This window comes from Nerophis lumbriciformis, linkage group LG26 (genome assembly GCF_033978685.3).
Source record: "Nerophis lumbriciformis linkage group LG26, RoL_Nlum_v2.1, whole genome shotgun sequence".
Taxonomy (NCBI): Eukaryota; Metazoa; Chordata; class Actinopteri; order Syngnathiformes; family Syngnathidae; genus Nerophis; species Nerophis lumbriciformis.
This window is the reverse complement of record NC_084573.2, coordinates 35,662,501-35,683,908: the sequence shown is the minus strand read 5'-3', so window position 1 is coordinate 35,683,908 and position 21,408 is coordinate 35,662,501. Positions and strand designations below refer to the sequence as shown.

Genomic DNA, 21,408 nt, shown 5'->3' with positions numbered 1-21,408 from the left:
AGTGTTTTAGTGTTTTGTCTTGCGCTCCTATTTTGGTGGCTTTTTCTCTTTTTTCGGTATTTTCCTGTAGCAGTTTCATGTCTTCCTTTGAGCGATATTTCCCGCATCTACTTTGTTTTAGCAGACAAGAATATTTCAGTTGTTTTTATCCTTCTTTGTGGGGACATTGTTGATTGTCATGTCATGTCCGGATGTACTTTGTGGACGCCGTCTTTGCTCCACAGTAAGTCTTTGCTGTCGTCCAGCATTCTGTTTTTGTTTACTTTGTAGCCAGTTAAGTTTTAGTTTCCTTTTCCATAGCCATCCCTAAGCTTCAATGCCTTTTTAGGGGCACTCGCCTTTTGTTTATTTTTGGTTTTTGACGTTTACAAAGGGATTAGCTACCTGCTGCCACCTACTGATACTGAAGAGTATTACATGGTTACTCTGCCGAGCTCTAGCCAGCACAGACACTCAACAACGGCACTTTATTTGCAGACTATAATTACTGGTTTGCAAAAAATATAGGTGAAATTACATAATCTCCCACGGCACACCAGACTGTATCTCACGGCACACCTGTGTGCCGCGGCACAGTGGTTGAAAAACACTGGTCTACGGCCATCTGACTATTTTTTTTCCCCCTCCATTTTCAGATTTCCAGGGTTCTCAAAGTCTGGTCCTGAACTGTACCTCCTTTGCAAGCAGATCGCAAAGGGCAAAGAAAAGCTACCGATTTATGTAAGTTGTTTTATTTGCAGGATGTCAATAGTTTAATTGCAGGATGTCAATAGTTTTTTTCGTGCAGTTTGCTGAGTGCTGACTTGGCGCATGTTCCTGGTTGTAATATTTTGCACATGACAAAAACACAGTGATAAAGGATGTCACTCAAAACTAAGCGTAAGGATGGGTACCTTTCACAGTTGAATCGATACGGTACCGATTCCCGTTACTTTGGAATCAATACCGGTACACATCTGTACCAATTTTTGGTACTTTTGTGTGGATTCAAATCTGTTAATCAATGTTAATCGTTTAAAAAGAAATTTTTTTTAAAATGTATTTAACACTGAGCTGAGCTGTCTAGTTATATCTTGTTTTGTTTTTTAATCTATGTGTCATTTGCAAGTATTATATGGTAAACTTTGCATGCAGTTGCAATTCCAAGACATTAGATGGCAGTAGTGTTTAGACTCCCTCATGTGGCCATAGCCAGGAAGTTGTCTTTGCCATTTCGTTTTCTTTTGTTGAACCCTACAAAGGATGGTTATGACTCTTTGGGTGCCTAATTATTTGATCCGATTCCGATTCCTGGTGTGACGGTTCGACTCCGCATCGGTTCTTAATTCAACACGATTCTAGATTCAAACTGATTCTCGCAATGTATTATTTGCATACCTGCCAACTACTCCGGTTTTCCCGTAATTAGTACGGTTTTCATCAACCTATTCCGGGTTACGGTTGCAGTGATAAAAAAATACGTTTTTTCATTAATTAAAAAAAAAGTATTTTTTAAAAATGCGCGAGGCTATTTATAGCACCGCTGCCAAGCACGAGGCACCAGTTGCCATTGTTTCCAAACGAGCGAACGATCATGGAATCAGCCGGAGAAACATCGCAAACGAGTCTTAAACCGAAAAGAAAACTGCAGTCATTCCGTGAAGAATATTCAAAAGCCTATCCGGGAATAATTATCCGTTCCAAAAAGGGTGAAAACTACACGAATTGCACCTTGTGCAGACAAGATTTTTCGATCGGACACGGAGGAATTAGCGATGTAAAAGACCACGTTGGGACAAAAAAACACAAGTCTAATGCCGTTGCTAGCGATACAAGTGGAAAACTTTCAACGTTTTTCGGATTTTAGCCACAAAAAGGTAATGACACCAATGTTATCTATTGGAATTGTTTAGTACTGTTATACTGTTAAAAGTGTTTATACTATTTATGCTTTCAAGTCCAAGTTGAAGAAATCTTGTTAAATGTTGACAGCATAACTACCAAAATACAGAAGTATGTCTTTAATATTTTTGCAGTGCTATTTCTGTTGAAAAGTTCAAATGATTACATTAGAGATGTGATGTGCCACTTTTCAAGTGTCTGATGGCTTCAATTAATTTTCATTAATTTTTCATATTTTGAATTCTTTTGAAAGGCTTGCAAAAAAACTACATTTGAATTGTAATTCCATGCTATTGACAGGACTATTAATTTTAATGAAGTTAGCTTACCATGTTTACAGTATGATAATTGTGATAGAAATGTGAATTTTAGGCACAGAATATTTTTTTACAATTGAACAAGGCAGTAGATTATACAAGCTTGGACAGAAAGTTAATAATGACACCAATTTTTTTTTTTATGGAATTGTTTAGTACTGTTTTACCATTTGTTTACTGTAAAAAGTGTTTATACTTTCAATTAACAAATTGAAGTCTTGTGAAAGGTTGACAAGATAACTGGCATTAACTGTCAAAATAATTTCAAACTATTGAAGTTAGCTTACAGAATAAACATGTCAATCAACCCATATGATTTTTGCTGTAATATTTTTGTTTTGAAAAGTCACTGTGACTGATAGAAAAGTGATGGTTTTAGCAACATTTTAACCTGTCTGAATGCTAATAATCATTTTGCGTCGGGGGCGAAGCCTGAACCCCCCACCAGGACTTTGTCCTGGACCTACCGGGGCCTGCGGCCCCTGGACCCTGGCTACTAGGTTTTTCTGATTTCAAAAGTTGGCAGGTATGTATTTGGTAGAATAGTCATAATGAAACTTTTTTTTAAAACAGGTCACAGGTTAGAAAACCTTCTGGTTGCATTAAAAAGAATAAAAACCTCTTAAAATGTATTCTAAAAATAAATTAAACATTTTTTTTTGTGCTTCCCTACTACAAAGTGTACAAACTTAACTATTGTACTTATTACACACATGCATACATTTTAGTTTTAATTACTACATTTGGAGGCGTTTAAAATGGTCACGTAAAATTGCTAATGCTAATCTTTAGCATGTCTATGGCAGATCCAATAATAACAATAAGTAGAGATGTCCGATAATGGCTTTTTTGTTGATATTCCGATATTGTCCAACTCTTAATTACCGATTCCGACATCAACCGATACCGATATATACAGTCGTGGAATTAACACATTATTATGCCTCATTTTGTTGTGATGCATTAAACCAGTGTTTTTCAACCTTTTTTGAGCCAAGGCACATTTTTTTCATTAAAAAAATACGGAGGCACACCACCAGCAGAAAAGGTTAAAAAATGAAACTCCACCAGGTTGTCATGTCATGTATGGATGTGCTTTGTGGACGCCGTCTATGCGCCACACGCTGTAAGTTTTTGCTGTCGTCCAGCATTCTGTTTTTGTTGACTTTGTAGCCAGTTCAGTTGTACTTGTGTTTTACATAGCCATCCCTATGCTTCAGTGCCTTTTCCGAGCGGGACTTGCCTTTTGTTCATTTTTGGTTTAAGCGTTACATACCTTGTTACCCGCACACTGTCTCCCGCTGTGCTCTGCATATTGGGATCACGACAAACCATCCTCGACGCGTTCCGACTTCTACAAAGCAATGAACTACCCGCTGCCACCTACTGATATGGAGTATTACAAGATTACCTTGCCAAGCTCTACACAGCACAGGCACTAGACAACGCCACATTATTATGATTATTGATTTGCAAAAAATATTTTTTGGACCAATTAGGTGAAGTTGCATAATTTCCCACGGCACACCAGACAATATCTCACGGGCACACTAGTGTGCCGCGGCACAGTGGTTGAAAATCACTGCATTAAACACTGTAACAAGGTTTTCCAAAATAAATCAACTCAAGTTATGGAAAAAAAGTGCCAACATGGCACTGCCATATTTATTATTGAAGTCACAAAGTGCATTATTTTTTTTTTAACATGCCTCAAAACAGCAGCTTGGAATTTGGGACATGCTCTCCCTGAGAGAGCATAAGGAGGTTTAGGTGGGGGTAGCGGGGGGGTGTATATTGTAGCGTGCCGGAAGAGTTAGTGCTGCAAGGGGTTCTGGGTATTTGTTCTGTTGTGTTTATGTTGTGTTACGGTGCGGATGTGTTTGTCATTCTTGTTTGGTGTGGGTTCACAGTGTGGCGCATATTTGCAACAGTGTGACCTGTATGGCTGTTGACCAAGTATGCAGGGCATTCACTTGCGTGTGTGAAAAGACGTAGATATTATGTGACTGGGCCGGCACGGAAAGGCAGTGCCTTTAAGGTTTATTGGCGCTCTGTACTTCTCCCTACGTCCGTGTACACAGCGGCGTTTTAAAAAGTCATACATTTTACTTTTGGAAACCGATAATTTTGAAACCGATACCGATAATTTCCGATTTTACATTTTAAAGCATTTATCGTCCGATAATATCGGCAGTCCGGTATTATCGGACATCCCTAATAATAAGCATCAAGTTGGCCCATTTTGAAAAATTTACTTTTGAGCGCCTTCTTGTTGCTTTGTTGGCATGGAAACATGCAACATTACATAAAGGCAGTCCAGCTTAGTCAGCTCTTTTAAGTGCTTGACTGCTACATACCTGCCAACTTTTGAAATCAGAAAAACCTAGTAGCCAGGGTCCAGGGGCCGCAGGCCCCGGTAGGTCCAAGACAAAGTCCTGGTGGGGGGTTCAGGGCTTCGCCCCCCGACGCAAAATGATTATTAGCATTCAGACAGGTTAAAATGTTGCTAAAACCATCACTTTTCTATCAGTCACAGTGACTTTTCAAAACAAAAATATTACAGCAAAAATCATATGGGTTGATTGACATGTTTATTCTGTAAGCTAACTTCAATAGTTTGAAATTATTTTGACAGTTAATGCCAGTTATCCTGTCAACCTTTCACAAGACTTCAATTTGTTAATTGAAAGTATAAACAGTATAAACACTTTTTACAGTAAACAAATGGTAAAACAGTACTAAACAATTCCATAAAAAAAAAAAATTGGTGTCATTATTAACTTTCTGTCCAAGCTTGTATAATCTACTGCCTTGTTCAATTGTAAAAAAATATTCTGTGCCTAAAATTCACATTTCTATCACAATTATCATACTGTAAACATGGTAAGCTAACTTCATTAAAATTAATAGTCCTGTCAATAGCATGGAATTACAATTCAAATGTAGTTTTTTTGTAAGCCTTTCAAAAGAATTCAAAATATGAAAAATTTATGCAAATTAATTTAAGCCATCAGACACTTGAAAAGTGGCACATCACATCTCTAATGTAATCATTTGAACTTTTCAACAGAAATAGCACTGCAAAAATATTAAGGACATACTTCTGTATTTTGGTAGTTATGCTGTCAACATTTAACAAGATTTCTTCAACTTGGACTTGAAAGGATAAATAGTATAAACACTTTTAACAGTATAACAGTACTAAACAATTCCAATAGATAACATTGGTGTCATTACCTTTTTGTGGCTAAAATCCGAAAAACGTTGAAAGTTTTCCACTTGTATCGCTAGCAACGGCATTAGACTTGTGTTTTTTTGTCCCAACGTGGTCTTTTACATCGCTAATTCCTCCGTGTCCGATCGAAAAATCTTGTCTGCACAAGGTGCAATTCGTGTAGTTTTCACCCTTTTTGGAACGGATAATTATTCCCGGATAGGCTTTTGAATATTCTTCACGGAATGACTGCAGTTTTCTTTTCGGTTTAAGATTCGTTTGCGATTTTTCTCCGGCTGATTCCATGATCGTTCGCTCGTTTGGAAACAATGGGCAACAGGTGCCTCGTGCTTGGCAGCGGTGCTATAAATAGCCTCGCGCATGGCATTCGGAATGGCTCGATAGGAAGTTACGGGAAGCAGTGTCGATTGTGATCGTTGTTACGCGATTTCGTGAATAAAACTTAAAAAAAAATTTTTTTTTTAATTAATGAAAAACCGTATTTTTTAACCGGAATAGGTTGATGAAAACCGTACTAAGTACGGGAAAACCGGAGTAGTTGGCAGGTATGCTGCTAGTTTCCCGGCCAAGTGTTTGCACCCGTACGAGATGTCACGTGCAACATCGAAATATAGCATCGTTTGATTTTACGTAATCCTATAAAAGTATGGAATTTGAGCGTTATCTTTATTGTTCTTCGCAACTTTTGTTTGATTCCCAGATGGGAGAAGTGGGTCCGGTGTGGCTTTATCCAGAATCACAGCTGGACTGTGTGGTCGCTGATCCCAAGAAAGGCTCAAAGCTGTACGGCCTGAAGAGCTACATCGAGTACCAAATCACGCCAAACGTAAGCAGCTATGTCGTTTACTCACCCGCCAGCTGTGGCGTAACTCCCCGGCTTGTGGTTGCAGACCACAAACCGCCCTGTCAATCACAGATACAAGCACTTTGACTGGCTCTATGAGAGGCTGCTGGACAAATTTGGCTCCGCCATCCCCATCCCCTCCTTACCAGACAAGCAGGTGACAGGTGAGCGCGGGACTCTTCTCCACAGTGACCGTACAGGCCGACCAAGATGAGCACCGCACCTTTGTCTTCCTTGCCAGGGCGCTTTGAGGAAGAGTTCATTAAGATGCGAATGGAGCGGTTGCAGGGCTGGATGAGCAGGATGTGCAGGCACCCCGTCCTTTCCTGCAGCGAAGTCTTCCAGCTGTTCCTCGCGTATAAGGACGAGAAGGTACGCTCTGTCTCGCCGAGAGTGCCAACATGCTAATATTTCAAACGGCGCAGGACTGGAAAACGGGGAAGAGAAAAGCAGAGAAGGATGAGACGGTGGGAGTGATGATCTTCACCACCATTGAGCCGGAAGCTGCAGACTTGGACCCTATAGAAGTGTGAGTTGGATGGACTCCTTTTTTTTTTTTTTTGCAAACACCAAGGTGACATGAACACTCCCCCCGTTATGATCGTTTACCAACAGAGAGAAGAAATGCGAGCAGTTCAGCAGGTTTACCAAGGCGATGGACGACGGCGTGAAGGAAATCCTCACAGTGGGAAATGAGCACTGGAAGAGATGCACAGGACGTATGTTGTCTCTTCTTACATTTACCTTTATTTATTGCATTTCTCTCCCAGCGTAACACAATGCCTCTTCATTCAGCTCTGCCAAAGGAATATCAGCGGATTGGTAAAGCCTTCCAAAACCTTTCCTCGGTGTTCACCAGCAGTGGATATCAAGGTATAGTCTGGAAATACTGCACTTTGTTAGTAGCAAATGGCTTTTTTGATTGATTGATTGAAACTTTTATTAGTAGATTGCACAGTACAGTACATATTCCGTACAATCATACTTGCCAACCCTCCCGGATTTTCCGGGAGACTCCCGAAATTCAGCGCCTCTCCCGAAAACCTTCCCGGGACAAATTTTCTCCCGAAAATCTCCCGAAATTCAGGCGGACTCAGGTTCTCCACAATATAAAAAAGCGTACCTGCCCAATCACGTTATAACTATAGAATGATGGAGGGCGAGTTCTTGGTTTCTTATGTGGGTTTATTGTTAGGCAGTTTCATTAACGTCCTCCCAGCGTGGCAACAACACACAACAACAGCAGTCACTTTTTTGTATACCGTAAAGCAGTTCGTTCGTCTGCCGTAAACAGCAATGTTGTGACACTCTTAAACAGGGCAATACTGCCATCTAGTGCATTTGATGAAAGCACCTTTGTGCGTGCCACACAGCAATGCATCATCAGAGAGGGTGTTCAGCATGGTTCGAAAAATAGTGACAGAGAATAGAACAAGGATGGACAATTCAACCCTTAACTCAACAATGAGTAGATGAGTGTTATGTGTGTGTATACGTGTAAATAAATGAACACTGAAATTCAAGTATTTATTTTATATATATATATATATATATATATATATATATATATATATATATATATATATAAATTTAAAAAAAATATATACATATATAATAAAATAAATATATATATATATATATATATATATATATATATATATATATATATATATATGAAATACTTGACTTGGTGAATTCTAGTTGTAAATATACTCCTCCCCCTTTAGCCAATTATTGTTTTTAATTCTCTTTAATCCATTATCTTCCAATAAGTGCATTTTTTTAAATTAATTATTAATCAATATAAATTCATAACAAACATTCCTTTCAAATTTTGTAAAATATATATATTTAAATTATTATAATGTATTTATTTTTTCCCTCAGTAAGTGCATATACAGTACATGCCAAAAGTTTGGACACACCTTCTCATTCAATGTGTTTTCTTTATTCTCATGACTATTTACATTGTAGATTGTCACTGAAGGCATCAAAACTATGAATGAACACATGTGGAGTTATGTACCGTATTTTTCGGAGTATAAGTCGCACCGGAGTATACCGTATTTTTCGGACTATAAGTCGCAGTTTTTTTCATAGTTTGGCCGGGCTCCAGTGCGACTTATATATGTTTTTTTCCTTCTTTATTATGCATTTTTGGCAGGTGCGACTTATACTCCGGTGCGACTTATACTCCGAAAAATACGGTAATAAAATAAGATTAATAAATAAAAAACATTTTCTTGAATAAAAAAGAAAGTAAAACAATATAAAAACAGTTACCGTATTTTTCGGACTATAAGTCGCAGTTTTTTTCATAGTTTGGCCGGGCTCCAGTGCGACTTATATATGTTTTTTTCCTTCTTTATTATGCATTTTCGGCAGGTGCGACTTATACTCCGGTGCGACTTATACTCCGAAAAATACGGTAATAACAAAAGATAAATAAATAAAAAACATTTTCTTGAATAAAAAAGAAAGTAAAACAATACAAAAACAGTTACCGTATTTTTTCGGATTATAAGTCGCAGTTTTTTTCATAGTTTGGCCGGTCTCCAGTGTGATTTATATATGTTTTTTTCCTTCTTTATTATGCATTTTCGGCAGGTGCGACTTATACTCCGGTGCGACTTATACTCCGAAAAATACGGTAATAACAAAAGATAAATAAATAAAAAACATTTTCTTGAATAAAAAAGAAAGTAAAACAATATAAAAACAGTTACCGTATTTTTCGGACTATAAGTCGCAGTTTTTTTCATAGTTTGGCCGGGCTCCAGTGCGACTTATATATGTTTTTTTCCTTCTTTATTATGCATTTTTGGCAGGTGCGACTTATACTCCGAAAAATACAGTAATAAAATAAGATAAATAAATAAAAAACATTTTCTTGAATAAAAAAGAAAGTAAAACAATATAAAAACAGTTACCGTATTTTTCGGACTATAAGTCGCAGTTTTTTTTCATAGTTTGGCCGGGCTCCAGTGCGATTTATATATGTTTTTTTCCTTCTTTATTATGCATTTTCGGCAGGTGCGACTTATACTCCGGTGCGACTTATACTCCGAAAAATACGGTAAGTCGCACCTGTCGAAAATGCATAATAAAAAAGGAAAAAAACATAAGTCGCACTGGAGCCCGGCCAAACTATGAAAAAAACTGCGACTTATAGTCCGAAAAATACGGTACTTAACAAAAAAAAAAAGTTGTTTTATATTCTAGTTTCTTCAAAATAGCCACCCTTTGCTCTGATTACTGCTTTGCACACTCTTGGCATTCTCTGGATGAGCTTTAAGCACACCTGTGAAGTAAACCATTTCAGGTGACTACCTCTTGAAGCTCATAGAGAGAATGCCAAGAGTGTGCAAAGCAGTATTCAGAGCAAATGGTGGCTATTTTGAGGAAACTAGAATACAAAACATGTTTTCAGTTATTTCACCTTTTTTTTGTTAAGTACATAACTCCACATGTGTTCATTCATAGTTTTGATGCCTTCAGTGACAACCTACAATGTAAATAGTCATGAAAATAAAGAAAATGCATTGAATGAGAAGGTGTCCAAACTTTTGGCATGTACTGTACATTAAAAAAAATCATCTTTGGAATTTGAATCTGACAATTGTGATTTACTATTATTATTATTGTTGTATTACAGTGTAACCAATAGCCCTATTACACATTTTGTGATGTTACCGCCTTATTTAAAAATGAAATATATGTATTTTTTCAACATTTTACACACAACACCTTTAAATGACAACATGAAAAATATGTTTTTCTAAATCTTTGCAAATAAAGAAATCCCATACATATACCATTAGTATTCACAGCCTGCTGAGAATTGAGCATGCATCCATGTTTCCACAGCGTCATTGTAAATGCAGATGATTGGACATGATATGGAAAGGCACGTAGCTGTGTTTTTTTTTTGGTCACAGCATGAAAATGTGTAGCATTTTGAGGAAAAAGTGACTTTTTTTCATTCTGGAATAAGGCTGTAACAACACAGTGTGGAAAAAGTGAAGCGCTATGATTACTTTCCGGATGCACTCTTATTTAATTATTTGTCACAAAAGTTCTATTGAAATGGAAACTATGTTGCACACATTGTTGCAGGCTCTTATCTACTAGAGCAGTGTTTTTCAACCACCGTGCCGCGTGAGATACAGTCTGATGTGCCGTGGGAGATTGTCACTTCACCTATTTAGGTTAAAAATATTTTGTGCAAACCAGTAATTATAGTTAAAGTTAAAGTACCAATGATTGTCACACACACACTAGGTGTGGCGAAATTATTCTCTGCATTTGACCCATCACCCTTGATCACCCCCTGGGAGGTGAGGGGAGCAGTGGGCAGCAGCGGTGGCTGCGCCCGGGAATCATTTTGGTGATTTAACCCCCAATTCCAACCCTTGATGCTGAGTGCCAAGCAGGGAGGTAATGGGTCCCATTTTTATAGTCTTTGGTATGACTCGGCCGGGATTTGAACTCCCAACCTACCGATCTCAGGACGGACACTCTAACCACTAGGCCACTGAGTAGTAGTAGTCTGCAAATGATGTGTTGTTGTTGAGTGTCGGTGCTGTCTAGAGCTCGGCAGAGTAACCGTGTAATACTCTTCCATATCAGTAGGTGGCAGCCGCTAGCTAATTGCTTTGTAGATGTCGGAAACAGCGGGAGGCAGTGTGCAGGTAAAAAGGTGTCTAATGCTTAAACCAAAAATAAACAAAAGGTGAGTACCCCTAAGAAAAGGCATTGAAGCTTAGGGAAGGCTATGCAGAACGAAACTAAAACTGAACTGGCTACAAAGTAAACAAAAACAGAATGCTGGACGACAGCAAAGACTTACTGTGGAGCAAAGACGGCGTCCACAATGTACATCCGAACATGACATGACAATGTCCCCACAAAGAAGGATAAAAACAACTGAAATATTCTTGATTGCTAAAACAAAGCAGGTGTGGGGAATATCGCTCAAAGGAAGACATGAAACTGCTACAGGAAAATATCAAAAAAAGAGAAAAAGCCACCAAAATAGGAGCGCAAGACAAGAACTAAAACACTACACATAGGAAAACAGCAAAAACTCAATAAGTCAGGGTGTGATGTGACAGGTGGTGACAGTACACCTACTTTGAGACAAGAGCTATAGTGATGCATGCTTGGTTATGCTTTGAATTCATATCCAACAATTGCGACAACGACTTTTTACTGTCAACTGAGTTTCGTTTTTAATGATTTTTGCTGGTGGTGTGCCTCCGCATTTTTTCAACGCAAAAAATGTGCCTTGGCTTAAAAAAAGGTTGAAAAACACTGTCCTAGACTGCATCCAGCAGGTTATAACTATGATAGGCTGTGACATACTGGCAAGTGTTATGGTGCTCAGTTGATTTCAGCTTGGCTACACATTCACACAGTATTTCACTAATTATTTTGTTTTTGTTATGTAGTACTTAAAAAAGATAACATGTTAATATCTCACTGATGCAGGCGAGTCAACCCTGACGGATGCCATGACGGCAGCGGGGAAGACCTACGAGGAGATAGCGCAGTTAGTAGCGGAGCAGGTAAATATTATTATTTGTTGTCAACGTTGTCTCACATTCTGTCACGACGTCAATGTTTGCGTTCATGCAGTAGGAAGGGGAATCTATGGCCCCATTCCTTGTGGTTTACCTGACACATGAAACGTGACGAATTGGGGTAGGGGTTGCACCTTAGCCGCCAGATGGCAATAAAGTGTTGAGTGTCTTAAAATGTGTTTTGTGGCAATTACAACTTTGGCCACAGCATCAGTTGCTTTGTAGAGTGGCGCTTTCCGTCATTTTTAGCAGACTGCATTGCAAAATGATTAACCATATGAATCCCTTCCCTCCTGTAAGTCGGACGACGGAGCATCACAAAAATGTACAGCACAGGCCAAAAGTTTGGACACACCTTCTCCTCATTCAATGTGTTTTCTTTATTTTCATGACTATTTACATTGTAGATTGTCACTGAAGGCATCACAACTATGAATGAACACATGTGGAGTTATGTACTTAACAAAAAAAGGTGAAACAACTGAAAACATGTTTTATATTCTAGTTTCTTCAAAATAGCCATTCTAGTTTCTTCAAAATAGCCACCCTTTGCTCTGATACTTTTTTGCACACTCTTGGCATTCTCTCCATGAGCTTCTAGAGGTAGTCACCTGGAAGGGTTTTTACTCACAGGTTTACTTGAAGCTCATCGAGGGAATGCCAAGAGTGTGCAAAAAAAGTAATCGGAGCAAAGGGTGGCTATTTTGAAGAAACTACAATATAAAACATACTTATTTCAATGAGTTTTCTTTATTTTCATGACTATTTACATTGTGGATTGTCACTGAAGGCATCAAAACTATGACTATAAAGAAAACACATTGAAATGAGAATATGTTTTATATTTTAGTTTCTTCAAAATAGCCACCCTTTGCTCTGATTACCGTTTTGCACACTCTTGGCATTCTCTCCATGAGCTTCAAGAGGTAGTCACCTGAAAGGGTTTTCACTTCACAGGTGTCATAGTTTTAATGCCTTCAGTGACAATCTACAATGTAAATAGTCATGAAAATAAAGAAAACACATTGAAAAGAGATTATCTTTTATATTCTAGTTTCTTCAAAATAGCCACCCTTTGCTCGGATTACTTTTTTTGCACACTCTTGGCATTCTCTCGATGAGCTTCAAAAGTCACCTGAAAGGGTTTTCACTTCACAGGTGTCATAGTTTTGATGCCTTCAGTGACAATCTACAATGATGAAAATAAAGAAAACACATTGAAATGAGAATACGTTTTATATTCTAGTTTCTTCAAAATAGCCACCCTTTGCTCGGATTACTATTTTGCACACTCTTGGCATTCTCTCGATGAGCTTCAAAAGTCACCTGAAAGGGTTTTCACTTCACAGGTGTCATAGTTTTAATGCCTTCAATGACAATCTACAATGTAAATAGTCATGAAAATAAAGAAAACACATTGAAATGAGAATATGTTTTGTATTCTAGTTTCTTCAAAATAGCCACCCTTTGCTCTGATTACTTTTTTTGCATACTCTTGGTATTCTCTCGATGAGCTTCAAGCACACCTGTGAAGTGAAAACCCTTCCAGGTGACTACCTCTTGAAGCTCATGGAGAGAATGCCAAGAGTGTATGAAAGAGTAATCAGAGCAAAGAGTGGCTATTTTGAAGAAACTAGAATATAAAACGTGTTTTCAGTTATTTCACCTTTTTTTTGTTAAGTACATAACTCCACATGTGTTCATTCATAGTTGTGATGCCTTCAGTGACAATCCACAATGTAAATAGTCATGAAAATAAAGAAAACACATTGAAATGAGAATACGTTTTATATTCTAGTTTCTTCAAAATAGCCACCCTTTGCTCCGATTACTTTTTTTGCACACTCTTGGCATTCTCTCGATGAGCTTCAAAAGTCACCTGAAAGGGTTTTCACTTCACAGGTGTCATAGTTTTGATGCCTTCAGTGGCAATCTACAATGTAAATAGTCATGAAAATAAAGAAAACACATTGAAATGAGAATACGTTTTATATTCTAGTTTCTTCCAAATAGCCACCCTTTGCTCCGATTACTTTTTTTGCACACTCTTGGCATTCTCTCCATGAGCTTCAAGCACACCTGTGAAGTGAAAACCATTTCAGGTGACTTTTGAAGCTCATCGAGAGAATGCCAAGAGTGTGCGAAAGAGTAATCAGAGCAAAGGGTGGCTACTTTGAAGAAACTAGAATATAGAACATGTTTTCAGTTATTTCACCTTTTTTTGTTAAGTACATAACTCCACATGTGTTCATTCATAGTTTTGATGCCTTCAGTGACAATCTACAATGTAGATAGTCATGAAAATAAAGAAAACACATTGAAATGAGATTATCTTTTATATTCTAGTTTCTTCAAAATAGCCACCCTTTGCTCTGATTACTTTTTTGCACACTCTTGGCATTCTCTCGATGAGCTTCAAAAGTCACCTGAAAGGGTTTTCACTTCACAGGTGTCATAGTTTTGATGCCTTCAGTGGCAATCTACAATGTAAATAGTCATGAAAATAAAGAAAACATATTGAAATGAGAATATGTTTTGTATTCTAGTTTCTTCAAAACAGCCACCCTTTGCTCTGATTACTTTTTTTGCATACTCTTGGTATTCTCTCGATGAGCTTCAAGCACACCTGTGAAGTGAAAACCAAGAGTTTACGAAAGAGTAATCAGAGCAAAGAGTGGCTATTTTGAAGAAACTAGAATATAAACCATGTTTTCGGTTATTTCACCTTTTTTTTGTTAAGTACATAACTCCACATGTGTTCATTCATAGTTTTGATGTGACAATCTACAATGTAAATAGTCATGAAAATAAAGAAAACACATTGAAATGAGATTATCTTTTATATTCTAGTTTCTTCAAAATAGCCACCCTTTGCTCGGATTACTTTTTTGCACACTCTTGGCATTCTCTCGATGAGCTTCAAAAGTCACCTGAAAGGGTTTTCACTTCACAGGGGCCATAGTTTTGATGCCTTCAGTGACAATCTACAATGTAAATAGTCATTAAAATAAAGAAAACACATTGAAATGAGAATATGTTTTGTATTCTAGTTTCTTCAAAATAGCCACCCTTTGCTCTGATTACTTTTTTTGCACACTCTTTGCATTCCCTCGATGAGCTTCAAGCACACCTGTGAAGTGAAAACCCTTCCAGATGACTACCTCTTCAAGCTCGTCGAGAGAATGCCAAGAGTGTGCGAAAAAGTAATCAAAGCAAAGGGTGGCTATTTTGAAGAAACTAGAATATAAAACATGTTTTCAGTTAATTCCCCCTTTTTTTGTTAAGTACATAACTCCACATGTGTTCATTCATAGTTGTGATGCCTTCAGTGACAATCTACAATGTAAATAGTCATGAAAATAAAGAAAACACATTGAAATGAGAAGGTGTGTCCAAACTTTTGGCCTGTACTGTATTTCAGTGTGTTTTTATCAAGCACCTCATTAGCAGGTCGTCACTCACGTGTCACAATGTTTCCTGCCGGCAGTGTTTACATCCTCCTTGCTCCTGGACCCTTTAACCCAGTGTCCTGAGGCTGGGACCTACACAGGAAGAAGAAGCCCAACACAATATAGAACAGGCCACATTCAACCGGCTAAATCTGGACATGGGCTACTTACATTTGTGCAGCACTCCTGTCGTATAGAGGATCTTTCATCACTTTGTAGTAGGTCCTCAGTGTTTACCACAGAACTGCACCCCTGTCAACGTCTAATTTGCATAATTGGCCTTGACACACGTGCAGCTGAGATAAAAAAAAAAAGTGAGCAAAAAAACCCGGAAAAGCAAAACAAATACGTTCAGGAATATAAATGAACTTTTTGTGTTTTTTTTAAATATCACAAGCAAGACAGAACTGCCTGTGAGCCATATTCATGCTCCCAAAAAATGTCAGATAAGACTTAGAGAAAGTAGCTTAGAGGAGCCTAAATACCGTATTTTTCGGAGTATAAGACGCACCGGAGTATAAGTCGCACCTGCCGAAAATGCATAATAAAGAAGGAAAAAAACATATAAATCGCACTGGAGCCCGGCCAAACTATGAAAAAAACTGCAACTTATAGTCCGAAAAATACGGTAGTCGCTAAATATGTAGTTTACAACACTGCTCAAGTCTTCTTATTCTCTGGCAGACCAGGTGCATATGAGTTGTGTGCAGAGTTGCTAACCTTGAGACCTCCGAATTGTGGGCGGGGATGGGGTGGGGCAAGGTTTGGTGGTAGCCCTAACCCTAACCCTATAAACAACAATAAAACTTATAATTGACGGCTAGATCTGAAGTTGATCTCGAGATTATTGTGTTAAAAGCAAACAGTAAAAAAATATATATATATTTTTTAACACTTTAGGACCCTTTTGGATCCCCAATAATTTTTAGTGTGATTTGTTTTCAAGTGTCATTGCTCAAAAAAGAATAATGAAATAAAATCAATGGGGTTAGGAGTTATTGACCTTTTTAAGGCTCTAATTGTTATATCATCTCAAATATTCCACTTAAAAATTTTATTGGGTGAAAATATTGCATATTTTGTGTTTTTCCCATTAAAAAAACTGGGTTTTCTTTGACAAAAAAAGCATACAACGTAAATATTTAAAAACGTTATATTGACAGATACAACTAATGTTGATCCAGAGATTATTGTGTTAAAAGCAAACAGTAAAAAAAAAAATATTTTTTTTTAACACTTTAATGAGTAGGACCCTTTTGGATCCCCAATAATTTTTAGTGTGATTTGTTTTTAAGTGTCATTGCTCAAAAAAGAATAATGAATTAAAATCAATGGTGTTAGGAGTTATTGACCTTTTTAAGGCTCTAATTATTATATCATCTCAAATATTCCGCTTAAAAATGTTATTGGGTGAAAATATTGCATATTTTGTGTTTTTCCCCATTAGAAAAAACTGGGTTTTCTTTGACAAAAAGAGCATACAACGTAAATCTTTGAAAACGTTATATTGACAGATAGAACTAATGTTGATCTAGAGATTATTGTGTTAAAAGCAAACAGTAAAAAAAATATATATATATTTTTTAACACTTTAATGAGTAGGACCCTTTTGGATCCCCAATAATTTTTAGTGTGATTTGTTTTCAAGTGTCATTGCTCAAAAAATAATAATGAAATAAAATCAATGGTGTTAGGAGTTATTGACCTTTTTAAAGCTCTAATTATATAATCTCAAATATTCCACTTAAAAATTTTATTGGGTGAAAATATTGCATATTTTGTGTTTTTCCCCATTAAAAAAAACTGGGTTTTCTTTGACAAAAAGAGCATACATCTTTAAAAACGTTATATTGACAGATCGAACTAATGTTGATCTAGAGCAGTGGTTCTCAACCTTTTTTCAATGATGTACCCCCCTGTGAACATTTTTTTTAATTCAAGTACCCCCTAATCAGAGCAAAGCATTTTTGGTTGAAAAAAAGAGATAAAGAAGTAAAATACAGCACTATGTCATCAGTTTCTGATTTATTAAATTGTATAACAGTGCAAAATATTGCTCATTTGTTGTGGTCTTTCTTGAACTATTTGGAAAAAAATATGTAAAAAAAACCTAAAAACTTGTTGAAAAATAAACAAGTGATTCAATTATAAATAAAGATTTATACACATAGAAGTAATCAACTTAAAGTGCCCTCTTTGGGGATTGTAATAGAGATCCATCTGGATTCATGAACTTCATTCTAAACATTTCTTCACAAAAAAAGGAAATCTTTAACATCAATATTTATGGAACATGTCCACAATAAATCTAGCTGTCAACACTGAATATTGCATCGTTGCATTTCTTTTCACAGTTCTTTTTGACAGACATTTAAAAAAAAATCTCACGTACCCTTTGGCATACCTTCAAGTACCCCCAAGGGTACGCATACCCCCATTTGAGAACCACTGATCTAGAGATTTAAAACTTGAATAATAATACAAATAATAATACTGAATAATTACACATTTTTTCTATTTTTTATTTTTTTTTTACCAAAACCCTGAGTGGAGGCCTAAATGTATATTTATTTTATACATATACATACCTGCCAACTTTTGAAATCAGAAAAACCTAGTAGCCAGGGTCCAGGGGCCGCAGGCCCCGGTAAGTCCAGGACAAAGTCCTGGTGGGGGGTTCCTTCGCCCCCTGACGCAAAATGATTATTAGCATTCAGACAGGTTAAAATGTTGCTAAAACCATCACTTTTCTATCAGCCACAGTGACTTTTCAAAACAAAAATATTACAGCAAAAATCATATGGGTTGATTGACATGTTTATTCTGTAAGATAACTTCAATAGTTTGAAATTATTTTGACAGTTAATGCCAGTTATCCTGTCAACCTTTCACAAGACTTCAATTTGTTAATTGAAAGTATAAACACTTTTTACAGTAAACAAATGGTAAAACAGTACTAAACAATTCCATTAAAAAAAAAATTGGTGTCATTATTAACTTTCTGTCCAAGCTTGTATAATCTACTGCCTTGTTCAATTGTAAAAAATATTCTGTGCCTAAAATTCACATTTCTATCACAATTATCATACTGTAAACATGGTAAGCTAACTTCATTAAAATTAATAGTCCTGTCAATAGCATGGAATTACAATTCAAATGTAGTTTTTTTGTAAGCCTTTCAAAAGAATTCAAAATATGAAAAATTAATGAAAATTAATTTAAGCCATCAGACGCTTGAAAAGTGGCACATCACATCTCTAATGTAATCATTTGAACTTTTCAACAGAAATAGCACTGCAAAAATATTAAGGACATACTTCTGTATTTTGGTAGTTATGCTGTCAACATTTAACAAGATTTCTTCAACTTGGACTTGAAAGCATAAATAGTATAAACACTTTTAACAGTATAACAGTACTAAACAATTCCAATAGATAACATTGGTGTCATTACCTTTTTGTTTGCTCAATTATTGCCTCCGTAAATAAAACTTCGGCATTTATCACATCCAAAGAATCTGTTTGGGCGACGAAAAACGTTGAAAGTTTTCCACTTGTATCGCTAGCAACGGCATTAGACTTGTGTTTTTTTGTCCCAACGTGGTCTTTTACATCGCTAATTCCTCCGTGTCCGATCGAAAAATCTTGTCTGCACAAGGTGCAATTCGCGTAGTTTTCACCCTTTTTGGAACGGATAATTATTCCCGGATAGGCTTTTGAATATTCTTCACGGAATGACTGCAGTTTTCTTTTCGGTTTAAGACTCGTTTGCGATTTTTCTCCGGCTGATTCCATGATCGTTCGCTGGTTTGGAAACAATGGCAACTGGTGCCTCGTGCTTGGCAGCGGTGCTATAAATAGCCTCGCGCATGGCATTCGGAATGGCTGGATAGGAAGTTACGGGAAGCAGTGTCGATTGTCATTGTTGTTACGCGATTTCGTGAATAAAACTTAAAAAAATAAAAAGTTTTTAATTAATGAAAAACCGTATTTTTTATCACTGCAACCGTAACCCGGAATAGGTTGATGAAAACCGTACTAATTACGGGAAAACCGGAGTAGTTGGCAGGTATGCATATATTGTATTGGTTTTTAAAATAAAAAATATCAAAATTGCCCCCGCTCAGTGGAATAAGTTTGGATATATAAAACCTTGATGGAGGTGTTTGGATGTTTTTTTAAGGGCTTTATAGGCTGAATAGGGCGACTCCAATCGGCTCCATTGTAAGCGGACTTTTGATCGCATTTATTTACTATTTAGAATGCATACAAAAAGAAAAACAAATGTGTTCTTGTCTTACATAAGGACTGTGAATAATATTCAAAAAAAAAAAAGTGCAGTTCCCCTTAAAAAGAGTGCTCCTCCTCGTGTGTGAATGTGGTTTATAAATATTTCTGAAATGTGGCAAATTCTGAAACAGGCCTTTTGTTGATCTGTGAAGTCCCTTCGGCATCTGTAAACAGGATTGGTCTGGTAAGAATGCTGGTCCTCTTGTTGACATGGAGTCTAGTGACACCCTGTGCTAGGACATGGTATTACAGCTGGTGTTAGCCATGCAGACTGGGAGAGAAGTGCAATATTATCTGTGTGCTACTTCCTAGTTGGAATCCTGTAGTTATCGATTAAATGTAACCGTGCACTTCCTGTAGCTTGTAATCTTTTGTTTCCTGTTTACGTTCTTAGAGTCATGTGTGTGTCTTTCCTCTCCCCAGCCCAAGAAAGACCTCCACTTCCTCATGGAGACTAACAACGAGTATAAAGGTCTGCTGGGATGCTTCCCCGACACCATTGGAGTCCATAAGGTAGACTTGCACAGAGTTTCTTAACACTTGGCTACACAGTTGTAATACACTTTTCCACCACTTGTGGCAGTAATAGCAATCTCAAACAAACATGAAGTCTGGAGCGAAAGTCATATAGAGGTTTCTCATAGAGATGTCCGATAATGGCTTTTTTGCCGATATTGTCCAACTCTTAATTACCGATACCGATACATACAGTCGTGGAATTATCGAAATACATTTTGTACCGGTACCAAAATATTGGTATCGGGACAACCCTACTACAGACAAAGAAAAGGTCATATTGAATGGCAAGTTTAGTTTGGAAGTCGTGGCAGGTGTCTCTCTCTCTCCACAAAAGCAAAGTACAGCTCGGTTGGTAGAGCGGCCGTGCCAGCAACTTGAGGGTTCCAGGTTCGATCTCCGCTTCCGCCATCCTAGTCACTGCTGTTGTGTCCTTAAGCAAGACACTTTACCCACCTGCTCCCAGTGTCACCCACACTGGTTTAAATGTAACTTAGATATTGGCTTTCACTATGTAAAGCGCTTTGAGTCACTAGAGAAAAGCGCTATATAAATATAATTCACTTCACTTCACTTATTTCTATCCACATCGCCGTAGTTCCTAGCAGCAGTGTTGCAAAGTCCGCATATTAAAAACATTTTTTTTCCTAAGGTTGCTTGCAAAGTTTGTAAGTCGCAGGTTTTTGGGGGGCTTATTTTTTAACATGTGGTTGCCTATTTGAGCTTGCTTTTCTGTCCCCACAAAAAAGCAAAACACGTCGACACTTTGTTATTCTCTGCACGACGTGTCCAAACAAGTGACGAGGCAAAATGAGAATTATTGATGAAAACTTGATAAAAAATAATTATAAGTTAAAAAATAAATACAAAATAATGTGTGGAGATTTTAATCAGGTACACTTATTAAAGATGTGCTATTAAATGTGATTAACTGTGGACAAAATGCGATTAAATATTTTAATCGTCTGACAGCCCTAATTGTAATTAATTTCAATATTCAGGCTGGAAATTGTTTATTGCTCATGGGCTCCCCCTACAGTTATGGAGGATTACACAACCTAATGGATCAGACCCTGTATTATTAGGGCCCGCATGGCCCATTGTATACCGTATTTTCCGCACTATTAGCCGCACCTAAAAACCACAAATTTACTCAAAAGCTGACAGTGCGGCTTATAACCCGGTGCGCTTTATATATGGATTAATATTACGATTCATTTTCATAAAGTTTCGATCTCGCAACTACGGTAAACAGCCGCCATCTTTTTTCCCGGTAGAACAGGAAGCGCTTCTTC

General features: G+C 37.2%; 1 protein-coding gene across 1 annotated transcript in view; it reads left to right on the top strand.

The window, feature by feature from the left end:
- Positions 1-21,408, top strand: part of snx9b (sorting nexin 9b) — a 74,642-nt gene that overhangs the window by 46,228 nt on the left and 7,006 nt on the right. The window contains exons 7-15 of the mRNA XM_061986970.2: positions 636-720; positions 6,134-6,259; positions 6,324-6,441; positions 6,519-6,649; positions 6,703-6,806; positions 6,893-6,996; positions 7,073-7,150; positions 11,768-11,844; positions 20,021-20,110. Of these exons, the coding sequence (XP_061842954.2) occupies positions 636-720; positions 6,134-6,259; positions 6,324-6,441; positions 6,519-6,649; positions 6,703-6,806; positions 6,893-6,996; positions 7,073-7,150; positions 11,768-11,844; positions 20,021-20,110 (913 nt within the window). The remainder of the gene's footprint in view (positions 1-635; positions 721-6,133; positions 6,260-6,323; positions 6,442-6,518; positions 6,650-6,702; positions 6,807-6,892; positions 6,997-7,072; positions 7,151-11,767; positions 11,845-20,020; positions 20,111-21,408) is intronic.